Here is a 21,251-nt window from a genome sequence, read left to right as displayed (position 1 = left end):
CTTCTCGATCTGGAGCCAGCTGCATAAACATAGCCGCTAACTAAAGACTGTGTCTTAGTCTGACCAGCAAGCAGTTAATTAGTGACATGTAGTATGGTGTCCCATACTTGGAATATGTGCTATGAATTTCAACCATCCAAGTGCGCACACACAGCAGTGAGTATTGAACATACGTCCAGAGTAATGGGCAGCCATTTCACTGTGGCGGGTTAGGTGCCTTACTCAGGGGTAATAAGAGTGGAAGAGAGCTCTGTTCATTCACTCCCAACATTTCCTGCCGCTACTGAGACTCGAACCTGTGACTTTTGGATTACAAGTCTGACTCTCAGACCATTAGAACAATCTATCTTTTTGTGTGACTGACCAGTCTTGAAAAAAAATGGATGACTAACTTGTAAGACTAGTCTAAGCAATTTATGCAACTGGCCACTGGCTCCTGCGAACTCCAGCCTGGTCTAATCCAATCAGCAAGCAAGGAGAAAAAAGGTCAGTGAATAAAGAGTGAGTGAGATGCCACTTCAGGTCTCAGGCAACGAGCATGCAGAGAGAAAGAGGTCATTAGAAAACTGTACATGCGTCTAGTTCATGCATCAGGTTCACCACTGACCAGAGAGAAGGATGATATGTAATGTGGTCAAATATTAAATATTGTTAAATATTGTTACAGACATATTTTCTGTGTTGGCAGTCAAACTCCAGTTCTGACCTCATCACAGAGAAAATGCCAACAGGACTTTTAAACTACTGTACTGAGGAAACTAGGGCTGTCAAGCGATTAATCGGGAGTAATCGCATCCAAAATAAAAGTTTGTGTTTTACATAATATATCTGGGCGCACTGTGTATAATTATTTTGTATATACACAGACACATGCATGTATATTTAAGAAAAAAATTATATTTATATATATAAAATGTTTATATTATATATGATATAAATTATATATAAATCTACAGTATATACATGAAAACATTTCTTAAATATATACAAGCATGTGTGTGTATTTAAATATAAAATAATTGGTCCCACTTTATATTAAGTGGCTTTAAGTACTATGTACTTACATTGAACAATAAGTACAATGTATTATTGTGTTCCTGTTGTATTGTAAAACACTTTTGCTGCTATTGAGGTGTGATACGGGTAAGGTTAGGGACAGGTGTGGTGGTATGGGTCGGTTTAAGGGTAGGTTAAGGTGTGAGGGGAGGGTCAACTGTGTAATTACAGATGTAATTACGTAAATTAATTACAGCTGTAATTACATGCTGGAATTTAAAAATGTAAGTACAATGTAAAAACATGTATGTACACAATAAGTCCATTGTATCAAATTATTTGTTTCAATGTAAGTACATAGTACTTAAAGCCACTTAATATAAAGTGGGACACAGTGCACCCACATATATTATGTAAACACAAACTTTTATTTTGGATGCGATCGTGATTAATCGTTTGACAGCCCTAGAGGAAACATACACTTATGAAATTTGCTAGAACTGCTAACATTCTGTGAACTCTTTCTTCAAACATTAACATTCCAGACAAGTCGATAGCACATTTGGTGGCAGAAGTGTAAATGCAATCATAATATCACAGACCTGGAAAAAGAAAACTAAATATACTATGTGGATGCAAGAACTGATAAAACATGACATCTAAAATGAGTTTTAAAATATGTGCCATTGAGTGACAAATTGTTGGGAGTTTTGAGAGGGTGATCATATGAAAACTGACAGATCCAATTCTAAAGCAAATGGAGGCAGTGAAACAATGGGAAAGAACCGGCTGCTGTCACTAAGACACCATGCTTTCTCACTCAGACAGGATTCAATATGATTAACGAAATAGCTTCAGCCTATAGCTCTTAAATTGATTAGGGTATATTGTACGTTCAGGGGCCAAAGTGATTGACACTTTGCTCACAGATGTATGCGTAAAGTGATATTTAATGAGGCACTGAAATTGATTCATCAATACAGCGTCTTTACAGCATGCTACAAAGCCGAAACTGTTCAATCTCATAAAACGTGTTCATACTAATATGATGTTATAAAAATTGGTGTGACTCCTCCATATTTAGGTCTCCGATGGATCTTGAGCATTACGAGTGTTCTTGGCCTCTCCTTCTGTGTGCCTCAGTGAGCATGCTTATCTTAGAGACAAAACTTGGTCAATCAGTCTGCTCCAGTGCACAGACTCATCTTTCCAACAGAATATGACGGTTTGGGCTTGTTGCAGGCGTTTACAGATAAATTCATAAACATATACCAACTGTGCACACTCACATTTACACATGTGTACAAATGTTCCAAACATACATAACTCAATATATAAAAGTCACATGCAAATGCACCCACAAGGCCCATAGGCTTGCATGCACACACACACACACACACACAACACAAAGACGTAAAACACACATTTTTCAACAACCGTCTTTGTATTCTGTTCTATCTACAAATGTTAAGACGTCCCTACCGTATAAACAACTAAAATGAATTACTATGTGATCTATAATTAAACTAACCTAAGTATGCAATTCAATTTTCAACTGCAATGTTGGTGGTAGGGGGCTGTGATCTTCACTGTAATCCTTGTGTAAAGTATGCACTTGTGTGCTGTTTAAGAGAGCTGCTCTGCACATCCCTTGCACTTTCATGTCCTCTGTAATCTGAAAAAGCTCATTTGCAAGGTCTAATGGATAATGTGGTGTTTCCGGGAGAACGTACTTCATATTTTTACACGGCTCTCTAAAAAACTCGTTTTTTTTCTAATTGGTCAAATCGCAGCATTCATCAATCAGATATTTTTGGATACGTCCAATGTTGTACAACTGGATATTGGTTTCCCATTTAACCTGTGTTCTGTCTCACCACTGCCTCTACAAGAACAATAATGAAATAATCAATATTTCATTTTCAATTATTATTTATATATATATATTAATATTTAAATATCTTCAGGGTGATCCTGATCACCTAATATATAGAAAACAGTAGAATCTGGGATATTAATTACAATAAAAAATCATATTCAAGGCACTACATAGCACACTGAACACTACATAGAAGGCACTAAATAGCACACTGAACACTACAAAGAAGGCACTAAATAGCACACTGAACACTACATAGAAGGGACTACATAGCACACTGAACACTACATAGAGGCACTAAATAGCACACTGAACACTACATAGAAGACTGACTAAATAAAAGCAGAACTGGGGAACCTGCTGCTGTCTAGATTTAAAATGCGTTTTGAGATAAACATACATTTAAATAGGGATAGTAGGAAAATGGCCAGATATTTGGGCCCAAACTATGTTTGAAAAAAAAATGTTTAAAAAAATGCAATAATAAGCATACTGTGTGCCAAACATGCACCCTCTATTGCTCTATTGCCAGACAGAAGGATAATGCTTAATGTAATGAACAGGTTTGTTAAAAAAAATAATAATAATGCATTACAGAATAGGTCAGCTTATAAAATTATTTTAAATATATATATATATATATATATATATATATATATATATATATAATTGTGGGGCTAGAGAAAAGTATATAAATGAGCGTTGTGATATGATATATCAATAAATTAACATGAAGTACACCCACACACAGTGCATTTCTCAACATTAACACTCCAGGTTTGTGTGTGACTCACTGCTTTAAACTGTGGTTTGTTTAAAAAGATTATTATCTCATCTTAATCTTCCCCCTGCCTCCCTGCAATATGTCCCTATTTTCAAAGCAAACCTACGCCCTCGCTGAGTTCGAGGTTGTTAAATTATTAGATCATGGCCATTTTAACACTTGTCATTGACTGTAGGCCTAGTTGGTTCGGGTCTCTGTCCTTGGTGCTTAAAACAGATAAAGAGCTAAAGGCACTCTCCGTGGTGCTGCTGTGATCTGCCGTGCTTTCTGTACGGTGGATAAAAAAAATCGTTGGATGATACCAGTGACGTGATTGGCTAGGTATCTGAAAAGAGGAAGCGGCGACAGCCGACTTCAAACAGCCAATTTAGACGTCATAACGCACAAAATTAAAACCTATTCACGTCATAGAACCAAAAGTAGCCTAGATACTTTGGTTATGGCACAGATAAAAACATTGTAATCGCAAAACAAAGTATAAAATCGCCTTTGCCTCAGGGTTAACCATATGCCACGGACACGCCACAGCCCCGTGTGATGATTAGCTGACAAATGACAATTGATATTCATCACACGCGCACTTCAGCTTCCAGAGCCACCAGTGCGGTTACCTTCTGACTAAATCCCTTCGACACAATCTCTACCATATTCAGAGATTCAAAGACAGTGCATCGACTAAACGTAATTGAATAAAGTTAATTTAACAGTGCGGCGATATTGAGCAAGGGTCTGGCACTACAACAAATCTGCCCATGAGAAAATACAACGTTAATGATGTGATGCCATTGTGAGGCTTCGCTTTAATTTCGTATATATCACATCGGATATCAATTCTACTGCCCACCGCAAACGGCCATTTGTTTTTGTGAAAAAAAAACTCTTCTCAATTCACTGCCATTAAAGCTAAAACAGTTGGTCATCATCGAAAGTTTGTTTGTGTGTATAAGAGATAGCCTAAAGACAGCAAAGTTTTATCTCGTAACATGAACAGCTTTAAACTAAACTAAAAATATAAATTATTTACTTGGAATCACTCACCATCAGATCCTCAAAGTTAAGGTCCAGCTTTAGTGCAATAGTATCAAGTATCACAGTCGGTTATGTGTACATCTGGCGCGTGGCCCTTGTGCTCGCGGAGAGAAACGGCATTCCGACAGGCGCTGAGGGGGGGTCATTCTCCGACAGGAGAGGCTGCAGAACATCCGATAAAAAAGCAACAAAAAAAAACAAACAAAGCGAACATCAACACGAACCATTCGTTAACAGACGGCTCAGAATTATTGAACTTAAATAATTTGCGGCAATTCCCGTTGGGCACGTGCGAGTCCCGTTCGCCGTGACGTAAGTCTTTGTAAATATCACTCGTGCAAATGTTAAAGCAGCACATGCATCCGAGAAAAGAGCAAGACGACCACTTCACAGCGTAGGCAGTGTAATAAAGGTTGTAAAATAGCCTGCTGCTATTTCAGAGCCCTATAGCTACTACAGTGTCTCTAAAATCTTAACCTTATGACGAGCAATCATAGCCAACACCCCTTACCTTACCAAAATGGCACACTCAAGACTTGTGAACGGAATTTTTTTTTTTTTTTTCAAATGAACGTAGGTGCGTGAAGCGATAGCCTACCCTATTTTGTGAATATCATTGCATTATCAGAACGAAATTGCAAGGCTAAAGGCTACTATCTCAAACGTAACGTTTAGCCTACTGCAAATATCCTTACCTATTTTAAAGAGAGCAACTGGTGTCGTACCCCATCTTTACGTCCCGTTATCTGGCTTGACGAGCGTGAGCGCATGTAGCTATAGGCTATCCCATGCATCTCTAAGGAAGACAAATATCAGGTCTTGGGTTGTGAAGCGAGAACCCATCAACCGGTTCCATCAAACAAAATAGCATAACCAAATGATTTTCATGACGTTCGGTTCCGGTAACGATTCTCGATTCTGCATTGTTCCGCCGATGCAAAAGGAACAACGCGGTGAAATACTCTGACAGTTTCCAGTACTACCATACACTGCAACACCGCCACTGAATCAGCAGGAGACATGATACAGCCCGACCTATGTTTAACCAAAGACTCTGAGCCGGTTCTTTTAGTGATTCAAAAATACCAATAGAAGCTATAGTCCAATTCTCTGACAAATGACTCGTATGAGCCGGTTCATTATATTTTATCATTACACTTTTGCTCATTGGGAGCGGAACTGAAATGTGTGACTCACTTACTGAACCCCAATGTAGGCTAATTCTTTCCTCACGTCCGATTCAAAATAAACCAAAATGTTAGGACCGGTGGAAACTTAAGACTCGTGGACCAGTGGTGACTTGTTCACATGATGTGTTTTGTTGTAATCAGGAAACCTATTACAAAAACAAAAAATTAATATATGACAATATTACAGTCTATTTAGTATGCCACCTATATTAAACTGTGATGTACTAATTTTTAAGGCGTTTTAAGTAGTAAATAGACCTTTTGGATTATGCTATCTGTTCTGTTAAAGAAAAAGATCCGATCAGCAACAGGCCCAATTAGGTTACTCCTCAAACGTGGTGGTCAGAGTTCTCCTCTTACCATGCCGTTAACGGGAACACGTGAGATGATGGACTATTAAAGCAATAATAAGGGGGGAAATATAAAACAGTTCCTCAGAAATATCGTGGGATGAATTCTAGCCTAGGTTGTTTTATTCTTCCCACCCCCCAAAAGCCGTCTGGTAAATTTTCACTTTAGCATGGCATCTAATTTGAAGAACAGCTCAATGCGTGTGGAAACAATGCAATGTCGTCGGTCGCGTGAGCGGCGCTGTTGAGCGCGCGATTAAAGTGACCCACTGCAGAGGTGGAAATGGTTGTAACCATCTAAGCTCGCGGGCACATCAGAGCCGCATAGCTGATTTAAAGAGACAACCTACCAGGTTTCACCCTTCGCATGTAGCGTGTTTTGGAGAATTGTATCGGGGGGGTTCACCCTGTTCTTTCTTAAAAGCGTTTCTTACTCATTCTTAAGATTTCTATTTGTGTTTTTCTGCCTATTCATTATAGAGCTTGTGTGTGTGTGTGTGTGTGTGTGTGTGTGTGTGTGTGTGTGTGTGTGTGTGTGTGTGTGTGTGTGTGTGTGTGTGTGTGTGTGTGTGTGTGTGTGTGGCCAATGTCCCCACAAAGAGGGCAAATTATCCTTGTGGGGAAATTTTTGGTCCACACGAGGAAAACAGCTAAATCATACTAAGTGGGGTAGGGTTAGTGTGAGAGTATAGAATATACAGATTGTACAGTATAAAATCATGATGTGTATGGAAAGACCCTAACATGTGTGTGAGAGAGGTTTTCAGTAAAAAGTGAAAAAAATAAATAAAAATTGTTAAAGGTACTCATAGTAATTTTGGGCTAATTAAAAAAGTTTAGCCAACATTATATAAATTAAATACACTTCATGAAATTTCTCAAAACAACTGAGATTAGAATCTCACTTACCTGAGATAAATACTTATATCACAAAAAAAAAAAAAACTTTTTTTTTTTACTTTTTTATATCATTTTTTTCTTCAAGGAGCAGCTGCTACCCTGTTGACATCACCACTCGTGCCATGCAAATGACACCATGAGTTAATGCCACCATAAAATCATTATGGATCAGATTTCATGCGGAGAACGTTCGCTGACACACACACACACAAACTCAATGTTGGTGTTGAGAATAAAGCATGTTAAACGACTAATACCTAGGTGATGTTTTTTTTTTTTTTAAATATTAGAACAAAACTGTGTGGTCCAATCCATTGGCTACAGCAGCAGAAGACCCCACCGTACCACTCATCTCCACTACAAATAAGAAAAAGAGGCTACTATTTTCAAGAACTCACCAAAATTGGACTATTGAAGACTGGAAAAATGTTGCCTGGTCTGATGAGTCTCGATTTCTGTTGAGACATTCAGATAGAGTCAGAATTTGGCGTAAACAGAATGAGAACATGGATCCATTATGCCTTGTTACCACTGTGCAGGCTGGTGGTGGTGGTGTAATGGTGTAGGGGATGTTTTCTTGGCACACTTTAGGCCCCTTAGTGCCAATTAGACATTGTTTAAATGCCACGGCCGACCTGAGCATTGTTTCTGTCCATGTCCCTTAATGGCCACCATGTACCCATCCTGATGGCTACTTCCAGCAGGACAATGCACCATGTCACAAAGCTTGAATCATTTGAAATTGGTTTCTTGAACATGACAATGAGTTTACTGTAATAAAATGGCCCCCACAGACACAAGATCTCAACCCAATAGAGCATCTTTGGGATGTGGTGAAACAGGAGCTTCATGCCCTGGATGTGCATCCCAGAAATATCCATACACTGCAAGATGCTATCCTACACTTTAAAAATGCTGGGTTGTTTTAACCCAATTTTGGGTCAGATATGGACAAACTCAAACATTGGGTTAAAAATGTAACCCAATGGCTGGGTTCGTGAAAATGCTGGGTTGTTTCAAGCCAAAGTTGGGTCAAATATGGACAAATCCAACAATTGGGTAAAGTCTTATATTTAAAATTTTAACCCAATAGTTGTTTGTCCATATTTGACCCAACTTTGTCTTGAAACAACCCAGCATTTTTTAGACTGTATATATTGCAGACTTGTTCTCATGCATGCGCTATAAAAAATACTGGGTTGTTTCAAGCCAAAGTTGGGTCAAATATGGACAAACACAAACCCAACCATTGGGTAAAGTCTTATATTTTAACCCTATAGTTGGGTTTGTCCATATTTGACCCAACTTTGGCTTGAAACAAACCAGCATTTTTTAGAGTGAATATGGGCCAACGTTTCTAAAGAATGCTTCAGCACCTTGTTGAATCAATGTCACGTTGAATTAATGCAGTGCTGAAGGGGAAAGGGGGTCAAACACAGTATTAGTATGGTGTTCCTAATAATCCTTTAGGTGAGTGTACATCAATATATATTCACCACAGATGTGTTTTCCCCCCTGAAGTGGTAAATCTGTTACCTTTTTTAAAGTCATCTTAAAACAATGACCACCCACTTGTTCTGTACCATGTTAGGTCTCAGTATTGCAATGCCGTAGGGACGGGTACATTTTCACCCAGTCACCCACGTTGTTAAATGAAAACAGTCCCCAGCTAAAGTCTCTCCTGATTATCAGCAGTGGAGCAGCTGCTAGCTTTCATACAATGCCCTCATGTTTTTTCACAAGTGTTCCTAGTATTTTTTTGTTGTTGTTGTTTTCTGTGAGACTCGTTATATGCAGTTACACTACAATGCTATTCAATAAGGTTATATTAGCATCCTAATTGAAATTTATAAAGAAATTGCCCTAGAGAATACTGAAAGGTCCCTCATCCAGTTGTTGTTGCGTTAAAAGCATAACTAGCCAAAGTGTAATTAAACTCTGTAACTTGGTTCCTATGCCAACAAGACTATATCCCACTTGACTGTTTTCAATTTAAGATGAAAGAATTGCTTCTAGGAAATATCTTGGCAAATCCAATGTATTGTACTGTGCAAATAGATGTTAAATATACACTGACTAAACTATCTTTTTGCCAGACACTTAAAAAAAATCTTTGCCTTAGGTCAGGTCTTGATGCATTGGATACCATTAAAACTGAAAATATCAATGTCTGAGTGAAAGTTCATAGTGTAAGCTTGTTTGAAGCACAAATTCAGATTTGTCAGGTTTGTCAATCTTGATGAATTCAATCTGATTTCAGATTCTGAAAGTGCTGTTTATATGAACCCTAAACTCTGTAATTATTTACTATTCACATATTCGTGTACATGTGCATCATGTATTCCGAACAAAACTTCAGCATACAGACGCAACAGAACATGATAAAGCCATTGCAATAATGTCACTGTAACTACAGTGAGTATGATTGTAATGTTTGACAGTCTATAAACATAAAGATCATGGTAATGTACAAGGCATTATTGAATCCAATTGAGAAAATAGTCAGATTCAAGCATTTATATAAGTATTTAAGGTATACACCACCCCTACCAATCTAATTTAAATTTGAGGTTTAAATCAGGGGTGCATTTTTCAAAGACATTGTGAGCTAAGTGATTGTACAGACAATTGGTACCAGTGGTTCTACAATTTACTTAGGCTTAGTGCTTTTGAGAAATGCAGCCCAGTTTGATTTAAGCATTTACATGAAGGCTTTTCGTTTTTATCGAGCCAAGAATTAATTGGTTGCATGTAAACATATCTATTGATGTGTACATTTTATAAATAATTTGTTGACTTTGTTGATGAATGTTTTAAGGACTAATTTCCTTGGCTTAACTGATGGTCTTAAATGCATAAAATGAATGTACAACAGCTACCTGGTGCCAGCACTATGAGTCTATGAGAATTTCCCATTCATCAAATAATCCTGAAAAAAATCTTTCACAGTTTCCACCCAAAAAATTAAGCATTAAGCAAATCAACATTGATAATGTGATGTAATGCAAATGTGTTTTTGAGCACAAAATCAGCATATTAGGATGGTATCTGACATTTGAAGACTGCTGAAAATTTAGCTTTTCCATCTCAGGACTAAATTACATGAGCAAAATATTTTTAAAAATAGCCAACAGTTATTATAAATTGTTATAATATTATATAACAGTATTGCTGTTTCATTGAATATTTGATCTAATAATGCAGTCTTCTAAAAATACCCAAAATATTTTGAAAGGTATAGGGTATTTAATTCATGTGTTTGTTTGTTTGTTTGTTTGTTTGTTTGTTTGTTTGTTTGTTTGTTTGTTTGTTTGTTTGTTTGTTTGTTTTCTACTTCTACAGGTGCCATTTCAAACATTGATTCTTATATCTTCAGCAAGGATGAGCAGAAGAAGGGATTCGCTATAGTGCTTCAATCAAATGAAAGACAATTATCTAGGAATCAAAGGAGTAAACAAAGGCAGCATAACAGCATGTATAAATAAACAAGACAACACCTGACTAAGAACAGAACCAAACTCAGGACTTAAAGGATTAGTTTACCCAAGAATACAGATAGATATTTAAAACAGATATTTTAAAGACTGTTGGTAACAAATCTGTTGAATGCAGAATAATAGATATTTAAAACAGATATTTTAAAGACTGTTGGTAACAAATCTGTTGAATACAGAATAATAGATATATAAAACAGATATTTTAAAGACTGTTGGTGACAAATCAGTTGTGGAGAACCATTGACTTCCATAGTATACATTTTTTTCTAAAGCATGATGTCCTGTCACAGTATGACGATCCTGTTGATGATATGGCTAAGCGACAGGCAGTCACCTGGGAGAGGGAATCACAGTTCATTTTCTACAAAGATCAGCACACAGCTTTGTTACTATGGAAACAAGGTCAAGTGAGGTAAGGGGTCAACAAAGTTCAAAAGTGATACGTCAAGGTTTCGTGTCAGATCAGGTGGTGAAAACAATTGCCATGACAACACAAATGACAGCATGTGAAGAAGGGTTCTTGCAGCAGCCCATCTCAGCGATTTAAAATGTCATCAATAGTGTATGAGAATATGAAAGATGTTGAAAGATGCAATGGCACACAATCACGAGAAGAGCTAACACATACACTCTGACACATAAGCAAACAAAGCCCTGCAAATGGACATTACTTTTTAACGTTTTAATACATGTATGAAGCTTGAATGAGCATCGCTGCTGAACTGTCAGTAGGAAGATGAGTCAAAGAAATGGTTTGAAATGGTTTTTAAAGGGGTCATCGGAGGCCCATTTTCCACAAGTTGGTATTATTCTTTATGGTGTTCACGTAAAGTTTGTAATAAACCTTATTTAATATTTCTTTAGACACCATTTTTACCTCCACAAAAACAGCTTTGTTGTTTTGGTGCACGTCTCTTTAAATGATAATGAGCGACTGCTCACCCCACCCCTCTGAAACAAGACACTTAAAGTACTGCCTTCGCAGACAAATACCTGGGCGAAAATATGCTAATACAGGAAACACGCTAATACGAGACAGTCTGTCAGCGGTCGTGGGCGGAGCATGAGCAATATGACATCATATTGCCCTGAAAATCCAAATGGCTTGATTATTGAGAGTGTTTAGGCTTTTTGAGGATAAAAAGAAGGAGTGAATGGATTTTTTTTCATTTTGTGGTGGTTGTGTCCACACATTGCAAAGACACATTTATGTGCAAACACCATATAAAAGTCAATTTTGCATCCGATGACCCTTATATAGCTCAGATGAGATGCATCTAAAGATTTCAGAATCGCATACCTCTTATAAAAATAAGGAACAATGCATAAAATTAAACTCAAACTCAGTAGGGCTTCTAAAAATGCAACATAGGGGACCGGAAAATCTGTTCAATACAAAAGACAATTTTCTTTGTCAACAGTTTATTTGTCACAATCAGATTTCACAATGATTCACACTAATTTCAATGAAGAACGCAGAGGGCTCTTTAACACTTTATTTCGATAGTCCACTTTAGATATACTAACTTTCAACTACATTTCAACTAACTGTCATTAAAGTATTAGTAGACTGTCAGCTTAATATCTGCTAACACTTTATTTTGTTGCATGGTCCCCCAACAGACATTCACCTGACTACAAGTAACTTGGTGACTACAAGTAAACTCATTCTCCTAACCCAAAGCCTAACACCTAACCATAACCTTACAGTCTACTATAATATACTAATACTTTAATGAGAGTTAGTTAACATGTAGTTGAAAAGTTACTTAATTGTCTAAAGTAACTATCAAATATTATGTGTAATGCTTTCTGTGATTTTATTCCCTTTTAGAAAGCTCTTTGTAGCTGAATTGGGTGAACGTTTAGAGACAAATAATCAGAATTAAGAGGCTCTTTTATAATGTAATTAAAGGGTGATGACTCACTCACCACTAAACATCATTCAAATGGTGGCTACCTAGTGTGATAACTGCTGACATTAATACAAAATTAAACAATAACAATGTCATATTTGGTAAATGTTTAACACACATTTTTTTATGTTTTAACACAATTTCTCACCCACATTTTGTTCTAAACACTAATGATCTTGAAAATAAAAGGTATTTTGAACAATGTTTCAATTATGTGTGTCTAATGAAGTTCAGGGGGTCCAAAACAACATTGGACTTTTGAATTTCACAGAAGAAAGAAAGTACTACTTGACGATGACAAATGTTTGTTTTTAATACGGCTGTTTGAAACCGACTGCCTGAGAGTTAATCATACAGTTTAGTGGTCCTCATTAAAAAATATTTGACCTCAGAATGCCACAACCAACCAATCAGAATCAAGTATTTCAGTGAGAAATGTAATAATATGTTTTTTATTTACTTTAATGTGCTGCATTAGAATTAGAGCTTAAAGCTTAGTGAACTGCACTGTAAAAATTAATATGCTTTAATCAATTTAATCAAATTGTGGCAACAGATTACAAGCAATATTATTAATTAAATTGAACAAATTAGAATTGAGTAATAATTAATCCATTTAATTCCTTAAAAGTTAACCATTTAAAAAGAGTAAAGTTTACACCTACAAATATAACAAAAATATCTGAATAACAGACAGACATCAAAGATTAATTAAGAAATATTTAGCCTATATTATATTGCCAACATTGAAGGCACCTGATGTTAACAAGCAGAATCACTGAAGGAGAAAACAGTAATTTTAAAACAATCCTAAAAAAAAAAAAAACACTGATCACCATAATGGTGACTTAGATATACGTTTTGTTGTTGGTGTAAGTTTTACTCATTTTAAATGGTTAATTTTTAAGGAATTAATTTGATTAATTATTTCTCAATTCTAATTTATTCAATTTAATTCATAATATTCCTTGTAATCTGTTGCCACAATTTTTTTTGATTATAGATAAATCATATTCGTTTTTACATGTGCCCAATATTTTTGATGAGTTAGCATCTCTGAAACACTTTCTTCTGCAGTGTTCAACCGCTGATAATATCTATTGATTTGCGACGAGCTTGTTAAACAATGAAGCTAAACCGTATTACGGCCCAGAGCTGGGCCTTCTGGGATTTCTCTCATAGGTACAGAAAAAGCATTATAGATTAGATATTTGCATTACGTAGTGATTACTGCTTGTGAAAGCATTATCAGTGTGATCGCAGGCGCAGTACTCAGTTCACTAAACTATCAAGTAATGCTTCTTGTTTTCCTTCACAAAAGCAGTTGGTAGAAGCTTGGTAATTAAGGAACAACATCTGTTCCTGTCGTTGTTATGAGGTCAACATCCCGTAAAATCTGTGGTAGTTAAAAGCATCAGTTGGTTGCAGAAAGAGAGAATAAAATTACAGTGCATTTTTAAAACTAATGCTCAGATATGCAAATGACATCACATGACTCTCAATTAAATTATTTGGATGACAGAGGCTTTTGACGCAAAGCTAAATAAAAACATTACAGTGGTAAAATGCATCAAAAAAAAAGAGCTTTATACAAGAGCTTGTTTCAACACTTCACAGTGATAAACAATATTCAATGATGAAAACAGAATTCAATGATGCAAACAGAATTCAATTGCAAATGCAGCTCTAGTAAACAGCCATTATTCAGTTCACTGAATTATTCACTGAACAATGTTGATTCAGGTTGGTTCAATAACTGTCACAGATGTGTTCCGTTAAGTTTGTTTTCATTGGATTTGTATACCTGTCCTCATGTCACATGTCATTATCCTTATTAGTTCATCCGTCTCACCTGTCACCTCACTAGTCTTGACAGCTGTGTCTCCCTGAACTGTTTCCTCATGTATTTAAACCCCGTGTTTTGCCTTGTTCAGTGTCTGTTCTGTGTTGTACAGTATTTGGTGTGTGTGAGCTTTCAACCTGCATGTTCTGTACCTGTTCGTATGGTTTTCTTGTGAGTAAACGTTTATATTGGAGCTTTTGCCTATTCGCCTTTCTTATACCACACTGTGACAATAACTGTCAAGTTCATCAATTCTGAAATAAGTTCAATTCATCTATTAAGCAACTCTGGGAGAAAACAGCGATGTCGTCATTTAGTTTGGTTCAGTTCCCATCCAATAGTGTCAGTGCATTTCGGTCAGTAATATTGGACGTGATTAACTGTCCTCAACTTAACAAGCCAAAAGGTGACAGTGGTAAGAAACCCAAACTCCATCAGTGGAGAACCAAACCTTGGGAGAAACCACAGAAACCTGTCTTCGATGAGGATCTGTGCAGATGGCTGTCTATTGGACAAGGCCTTATATCCTTATATTTCAAAGATCAGGCCATTTTCCCAAAAAATCTGATGTTATTATATATTATATAATTATATATATATATATAATATATAAATATATATATATATATATATATATATATATGAAGAGTTCAGATGCAAAAGCCTCTAAGTGCCATTTGAAATTCTCTTCTAGAATGATCTTTTTTTTTATCAAGCTTGTATATTTAAATTCAGTAATTTTACTTAAATGGCAATTCATAGGTAATCTTCATTGCCATTTAACTGAAATTACTGAACTTAAATATACAAGCTTAATAAAAATTAACATTCTTGAAGAAAAATTCAAATGGCATTTAGAGGCTTTTGCATCTGAACTCTTAATATATATATATATATATATATATATATATATATATACACTAGCAATAAGTACAGTACTTGGCATGTATGTACAATATTACACAAGCATTGGATAGATATCCTGACTTTCTCATGATCAGGGTCATTACAACACAAACTCTAATGCCCTTAGTTCAGGGGTTGTGACAAAAAGCCTTTGGCTCAGCTCTGCTAATTAAATTAGTCTCAACCTCGAAGCATGCAGAGAGGCAATGAGGGAACATTAGTTATTTTATCTTGATGCCTCCCCCTTCCATCTCTCCATGGTGTTTTAATTGGAGGATGGGGAGTGTGAACAAAACTGTTGTTTTTAACACTGTATCTGGCAGATTCTACAGGACATTTAAAATTATCTCATCAGCTGGCATTTTTATCAGCTCTAACTGACCAGGATCAATCTTTGTATATACACTAAACTAAAGGATTATTAGGAACATCTGTTCAATTTCTCATTAATACAAATATCTAATCAACCAATCACATGGCAGTACGTGACCATACGTCCATGACCATGACCATACATCAACATCCGACGTTTTAGGGCACCCTTTAACGTCAGTTAGATGACGCTATAACCATAACCCTACCCCAGACCTAAACCTATAACCGCGTCATCTAAATGACGCTAAAAGTAAAGCGTCAGTTAGATGACGTCTTGGGATGAGAATGTGTTGCTGTTGAGACATTCAGATGGTAGAGTCAGAATTTGGCGTAAACAGAATGAGAACATGGATCCATCATGCCTTGTTACCACTGTGCAGGCTGGTAGTGGTGGTGTAATGGTGTAGGGATGTTTTCTTGGCACACTTTAGGCCCATTAGTGCCAATTGGACATTGTTTAAATGCCATGGCCTTATTGTTTCTGACCATGTCCACCATGTACACATCCTCTGATGGCTACTTCCAGCAGGATAATGCACCATGTCACAAAGCTTGAATCATTTGAAATTGGTTTCTTGAACATGACAATTAATTCACTGTACTAAAATGGCCCCCACAGTCAGCAGATTTCAACCCAATAGAGCATCTTTGGGATGTGGTGGAATGGGAGCTTCGTGCCCTGGATGTGCATCCCACAAATCTCCATCAACTGCAAGATGCTATCCTATCAATATGGGCCAACATTTCTGGAATGCTTTAAGCACATTGTTGAATCAATGCCACATATAATTAAGACAGTTCTGAAGGCGAAAGGGGGTCAAACACAATATTGGTGTTCCTAATAATCCTTTAGGTGACTATATATGAATAATTCAAATAATAAAGATTAAAATATATTGAAATGCAAAACATTTATTTTAAATTGTAATAAAATAAATGTTTCAGCTTTATAAAACATAAGAGACTCAAAGTTTTAAAATCTAAAAGAAAATCTTACCGTCCCAAACTTTGAGGGGTTGTATACTCTCTCTCATGCACACACACACTTTTCTGCTTTATTTTACGTTTTATCTGTACAACTGTTTGTGACTTAAATTCTTTTTTTTTCATGCCAATTATTGTGCTTATCTATTTTAGATAATCCAACCCTAATATTAAAGCAAAACAAACTGCAGCTGGTCGCCGTCAGTCAGACGGTCTGTTCCTGTCAAAGTGGGAGGATGAGAATAAGATAGAAAAAGCAGCAATAAGGAATGGAATTTCTCGATATGTAAAATTCGGGCTACCTGAGACTACGCTGAGTGGAATAGTTGTAAAAATGTTGTAAGTCCTCAGGGAGATTTACAGTAAGCGTAACTGCATTACTTCCTGCACTGTGGTACCCACAGTGTTCTGCATGTTCCCATCAGTTCTGTTCAATTCATCCAAAGCAAGAAACATGTCTCAGCTAGTTACCTTTGCAAGTCCAGCACGTAGTTTAAGGGGATCTGCTGTCATCATCTATCATTAGACATGTCATACACGATCAGTCGTATAAATCTCTCCATCGCTCCCTATCTGCATTTGCTTGCTCCTGTCTGCATTTATATATGCTATTTGTAAATAAACACATTTCTGGGTCAGAACAAAGAGTCAGCATGAGGGCAAGTGCTCAGACATTAGCATGATCAAAATCTGTTCTGTGCTATTCCAAAAATAACAACACAGCCACCCTGACAGAATGTGTGAGCTTATGTGTGTATGTGTGTGCGTGTGTGTGTGTGTGTGGGGGGGGGGGGTCGATCTATGTAATGTTATGCATGAAATAACATCAACTCTTTCTCTCTCTTTGGACTCCCTCCTGTCTCTTTGCCTTTCTCCTTACAGAGGTCAAACTCTTCCATTGGAAATAAGAGGTCTAAAAATCTAAAAAGTCCGTTTTACTTACGTAATATGCTGACATTCCAATTGAACTAGCATATTAAATGAGAAAACATAAAACATGAAATCATTTTTCCATTTTCCATTGGATGGTGAACCTGAATTGAGCCCAAAACACTGCCTAAAATTCAACTGTTGCTTAAAGGAATAGTATGTGTTGTCAAAATCCAGCTCTGGCCGCATTGGGCGATAAAAAGAAAACAACACTTTTGTGCTACTGTACTGAGGAAACACTTATGACACATGTGTCCGAAGGCAAGGCTGAAGAGGCTGAGGTGAACAAACAGTATTTTTGTGACATTTGATTTCTACGCTGTAAGTTGATCTCATGCATAATACAGAACTGCAGAAATTGGATGAGTTCATTCTCATGGAAATCTCAGAAACTGATGACGCAGATTTACTCTCCAGTCACGGCAGCCAATCACCACCTAGAGTTAACGCATATTCCTCTCTTTTCGCGGCATTGGTTCAACTTTGCCTTTTAAACTGGAAGAACGAAATAGAATAGGCTAGTAAACATGTAATGAGTGCTATTGTTGTTTTCATTGATGTGCAACCTGTACATCTCCGTTAACATCTCAAAAATGTGGTTTAGAATATTGATTGTTATAAAAAAAAAATCCAATACCTTTTCTTTAAAAAAAATCGAAGTTACAGTAAGGCACTTGCAATGGAAGTGAATGGTGCTGTTTAGCAAACATTACTATACTTACTATTTCAAAAGTATACCCACAAGATGCAATGAGAGTTGACATGACTTTAGAATGGAAAAGGCTCAAATCATACACACGTTTTTAAAACGTGTTCAAAAGTTTTTATTTTATTTATTTATTCATTTATTTATTTTAGGCTTCACATTCATAAAAAAATAGGCTTCACATTCACCTAAAAGAAAAGGTTGAAATTATTTTTAGTGGTAATCGGCATTTTGCCACAAATAATTTTGAATGAGCTCAATGTGTATTGATATGTTCCTGTTACTACAGTACCCTTAATGTTACATAACTTTAAAACAGAAAACAATATTATGAGCCAACGGTTACCGACTGTATGCTCAATCTAATAAGTATAAATAGCCAATATATACTTTGATACAAGATCAATTTTATAAAACGCATAGTTCTGGTCCTTGATTCGTATTGGTTGAGCCGCATTCAAAGCCATTGTAAATTACTCAACAAACATAGGCCTACACCTGTGACCGCATTTCATTAGTATCACTGCGCAACTGTCGTTTGTGAATCTTTGTTGCTGCATGTTTTTCTTGGTAACCTCCGCAGAACTACATTGCTTGGTGGAGGAATACATGTGTTGTGGCCTATGTACATTTTTCGCGTATATATGTATATTTTCCGCGTCAAGCCTAACAATGTCCCTTAGCTATTTCACTGTAAATCACGGCTTTGCGAGGCTTATTGCTTTAATTTACCACCCAGGCAGATATACATCCTCGTATGAATCAACATGTTGAACAAAAATGACTTCCTTCTAATTAGTTATGTTCTGCTCAACAGTGCTCGCCCCTTCCCCCCTCCACACAATGTTTGCATTGTACTGCACAAGAATGACAAGATGTCCATGGAAACAGGGTCCTTCATGTTTGGGCCCTCTGGCTCTTCATATATGCACTTGCTGTGTTGCCCATGGACTTGCTTAAATGTGGTAGTGCACGCATGCATGCGAGAGATCGTCGGACAGCCGATGGCCTAGATTTACAGCGTGCCAAAGAACGCACCACTCCCTGTTTGTGGGAGCAGTGTGCTCTGAAGCGCACTCACCCCGAGAACCGCACCGCGTTTTTCATCATTCACACACATTCCTCTCATTGCTGTTCCTCTTCCTTTTTTCCTTCATGTTCCTTCTCTTAAGTGCCTTATTTTACATTTATGAACCCATGATCAATTGGAAAATAGGTCAATGTGTTAATAGTACCAGCTAGTGTTGCAAGAATATAATGCTGCTTACAGCTCTAACCTAAGATTTATTCTTTTCAACCATGCATGCAGGGATCTTAAGGTGTTTATTGCATTAAAATCTGTATGCCGTCACAAACACGAGCACAGTATGCATTTGCAGTCCCTGTATGCCAAGTGTAAAACAGACATTTATGGTGCACTGCAGTTATGTGTCTAAGCTTCTGAGAATGTAAATGTATTATAGTTATTCTTGCATTGGTGAATCTCTTCTCATAAAAACTGAGAGATGAATATTCATGAAGACCCTTAGGGATAGATCGCTGTGTGTCTGAAAACTAAAAATAAAATGAAAAAAAGAGACAAATGTGCTGGGATCGAGTCCTACGCCTTGTGTGAACCTTGCATGCTATGGCAGTGTTTGAACATACCATCATTTTATAGACTCCTCCAAATCTACACCTTAGAATCCAGCTTTATCAGATGATATGTAACAGTCAGCATGGCAGAGGAAATTCTTGCAACTGTTTAACCAAAAATCTGCCTCTAATGACCTTATATCATAGCTTAAATATTTTGGATCTGCCTCACATACCAACTCGTATGACGAGTGACAGGGACTAGTCACATTTTACTCCAAAAGGTAAGCCAAAATGCCTTGGCTTCAACAAGAAACAAAGAAGGAAGAAAAAACCTATTAAACATTTTCACCAATGTAGTCCTGCATGGAAAAGATACAGTAGTTCACCCAAGACTTGTTCTCACAATGGGAATCTGAAATGTAACATGTTTATGTTCACCACAACAGCTCTATTGAAGCTATAGCCATCTTTATCCGCAGTGGAGATATTTGAGACTCATGGCGTTATCTAGCGTTTATCAGCGTTTGAAAGAGGATTGTCACGATACCTCACGCCAGGTCCATGGAAGGGAACAGAAACAGGGGGTGATGGTTTAACCGGTGGCCAGGGCAAAGCAGACGACAGCTCCGGCTCAGGATCCTCAAGAACAGCAGACGACACTGGCTCCGGCTCTGGAACAATGGACACGAAAGGTCTGAAAGGCCTCTCCAGGATCTGAGCTAGACATTCCACATAGTCTGCAGGCTCTGGGCTGGATGGAAACCACAGCAAACAGAGCTCTGGGCTGGATATCACCTGCCCAGGGGCCTGAGTGGAGAATGGTGTCGGGATTCCTCGCGACCACCGGCCTCCATGGGTCCAGCAAAATCTAACCGACCGGGTCCTGTGTGAAATCTAACCAACCTTGTCTGTCATGTGATCCCCTGTAGTCATGTGATCTTGCCCTGTCATGTTGTCACAGGTTGATTGTTTTAATGTTCACAGGTGTCCCTTGTCTCGTAGTTAATCCAGGATTTATACAAGCCCTGTGTCTAGTTCAGTCTTTGTGAGTTCTTAATATTGTCATGTTGGTTGTCCTGTTTTCAACCTCTCATTTCAACCAATATTCAGAAATATAGAAAATACATTTTACCTAAGGGTTTATACTTTTACATGTCAGCATGAATTTTAGATCAACTCATGTCCCCGAGAATGACTGACTGTCTTCATATCACCCAAGTATAGAAAATATTTAGAAATTAATTCTAATATATAGAGAGGAAAAATACGATACTGTAAATAGTATGTACTATATGTCCAGAGTTGAGAAAGCTCATTTTAAGAGTGCAGTCTATAACTTTCAATGATGGATTGAACAACTTTATCTCCTAAAGATGGCACTCAGGCAT

General features: G+C 37.1%; 1 protein-coding gene across 2 annotated transcripts in view; it reads right to left on the bottom strand.

The window, feature by feature from the left end:
• adgra1a (adhesion G protein-coupled receptor A1a) overlaps positions 1 to 20,758 on the bottom strand; it is a 31,716-nt gene extending 10,958 nt beyond the window's left edge. Inside the window, exons 1-2 of one of the 2 annotated variants that reach the window (XM_039664943.2) lie at positions 5,384 to 5,718; positions 4,698 to 4,850 (exon numbers count right to left, since the gene is read on the bottom strand). In XM_039664943.2, coding sequence (XP_039520877.2) covers positions 4,698 to 4,700 — 3 coding nt within the window. In that variant the 5' untranslated portion in view covers positions 4,701 to 4,850; positions 5,384 to 5,718. Of the gene's footprint in view, positions 1 to 4,697; positions 4,851 to 5,383; positions 5,719 to 20,410 lie in introns of those variants that run through there. The other variant, XM_039664944.2, reaches the window with a different exon arrangement.
• Positions 20,759 to 21,251: the final 493 nt, after the last annotated feature.

Source organism: Pimephales promelas, chromosome 17 (assembly GCF_988280905.1).
Source record: "Pimephales promelas chromosome 17, fPimPro1.hap1.1, whole genome shotgun sequence".
NCBI classification, from domain to species: domain Eukaryota; kingdom Metazoa; phylum Chordata; class Actinopteri; order Cypriniformes; family Leuciscidae; genus Pimephales; species Pimephales promelas.
Note: the sequence above shows the minus strand (reverse complement) of the source record. Positions and strands in the feature narration are given on the sequence as shown.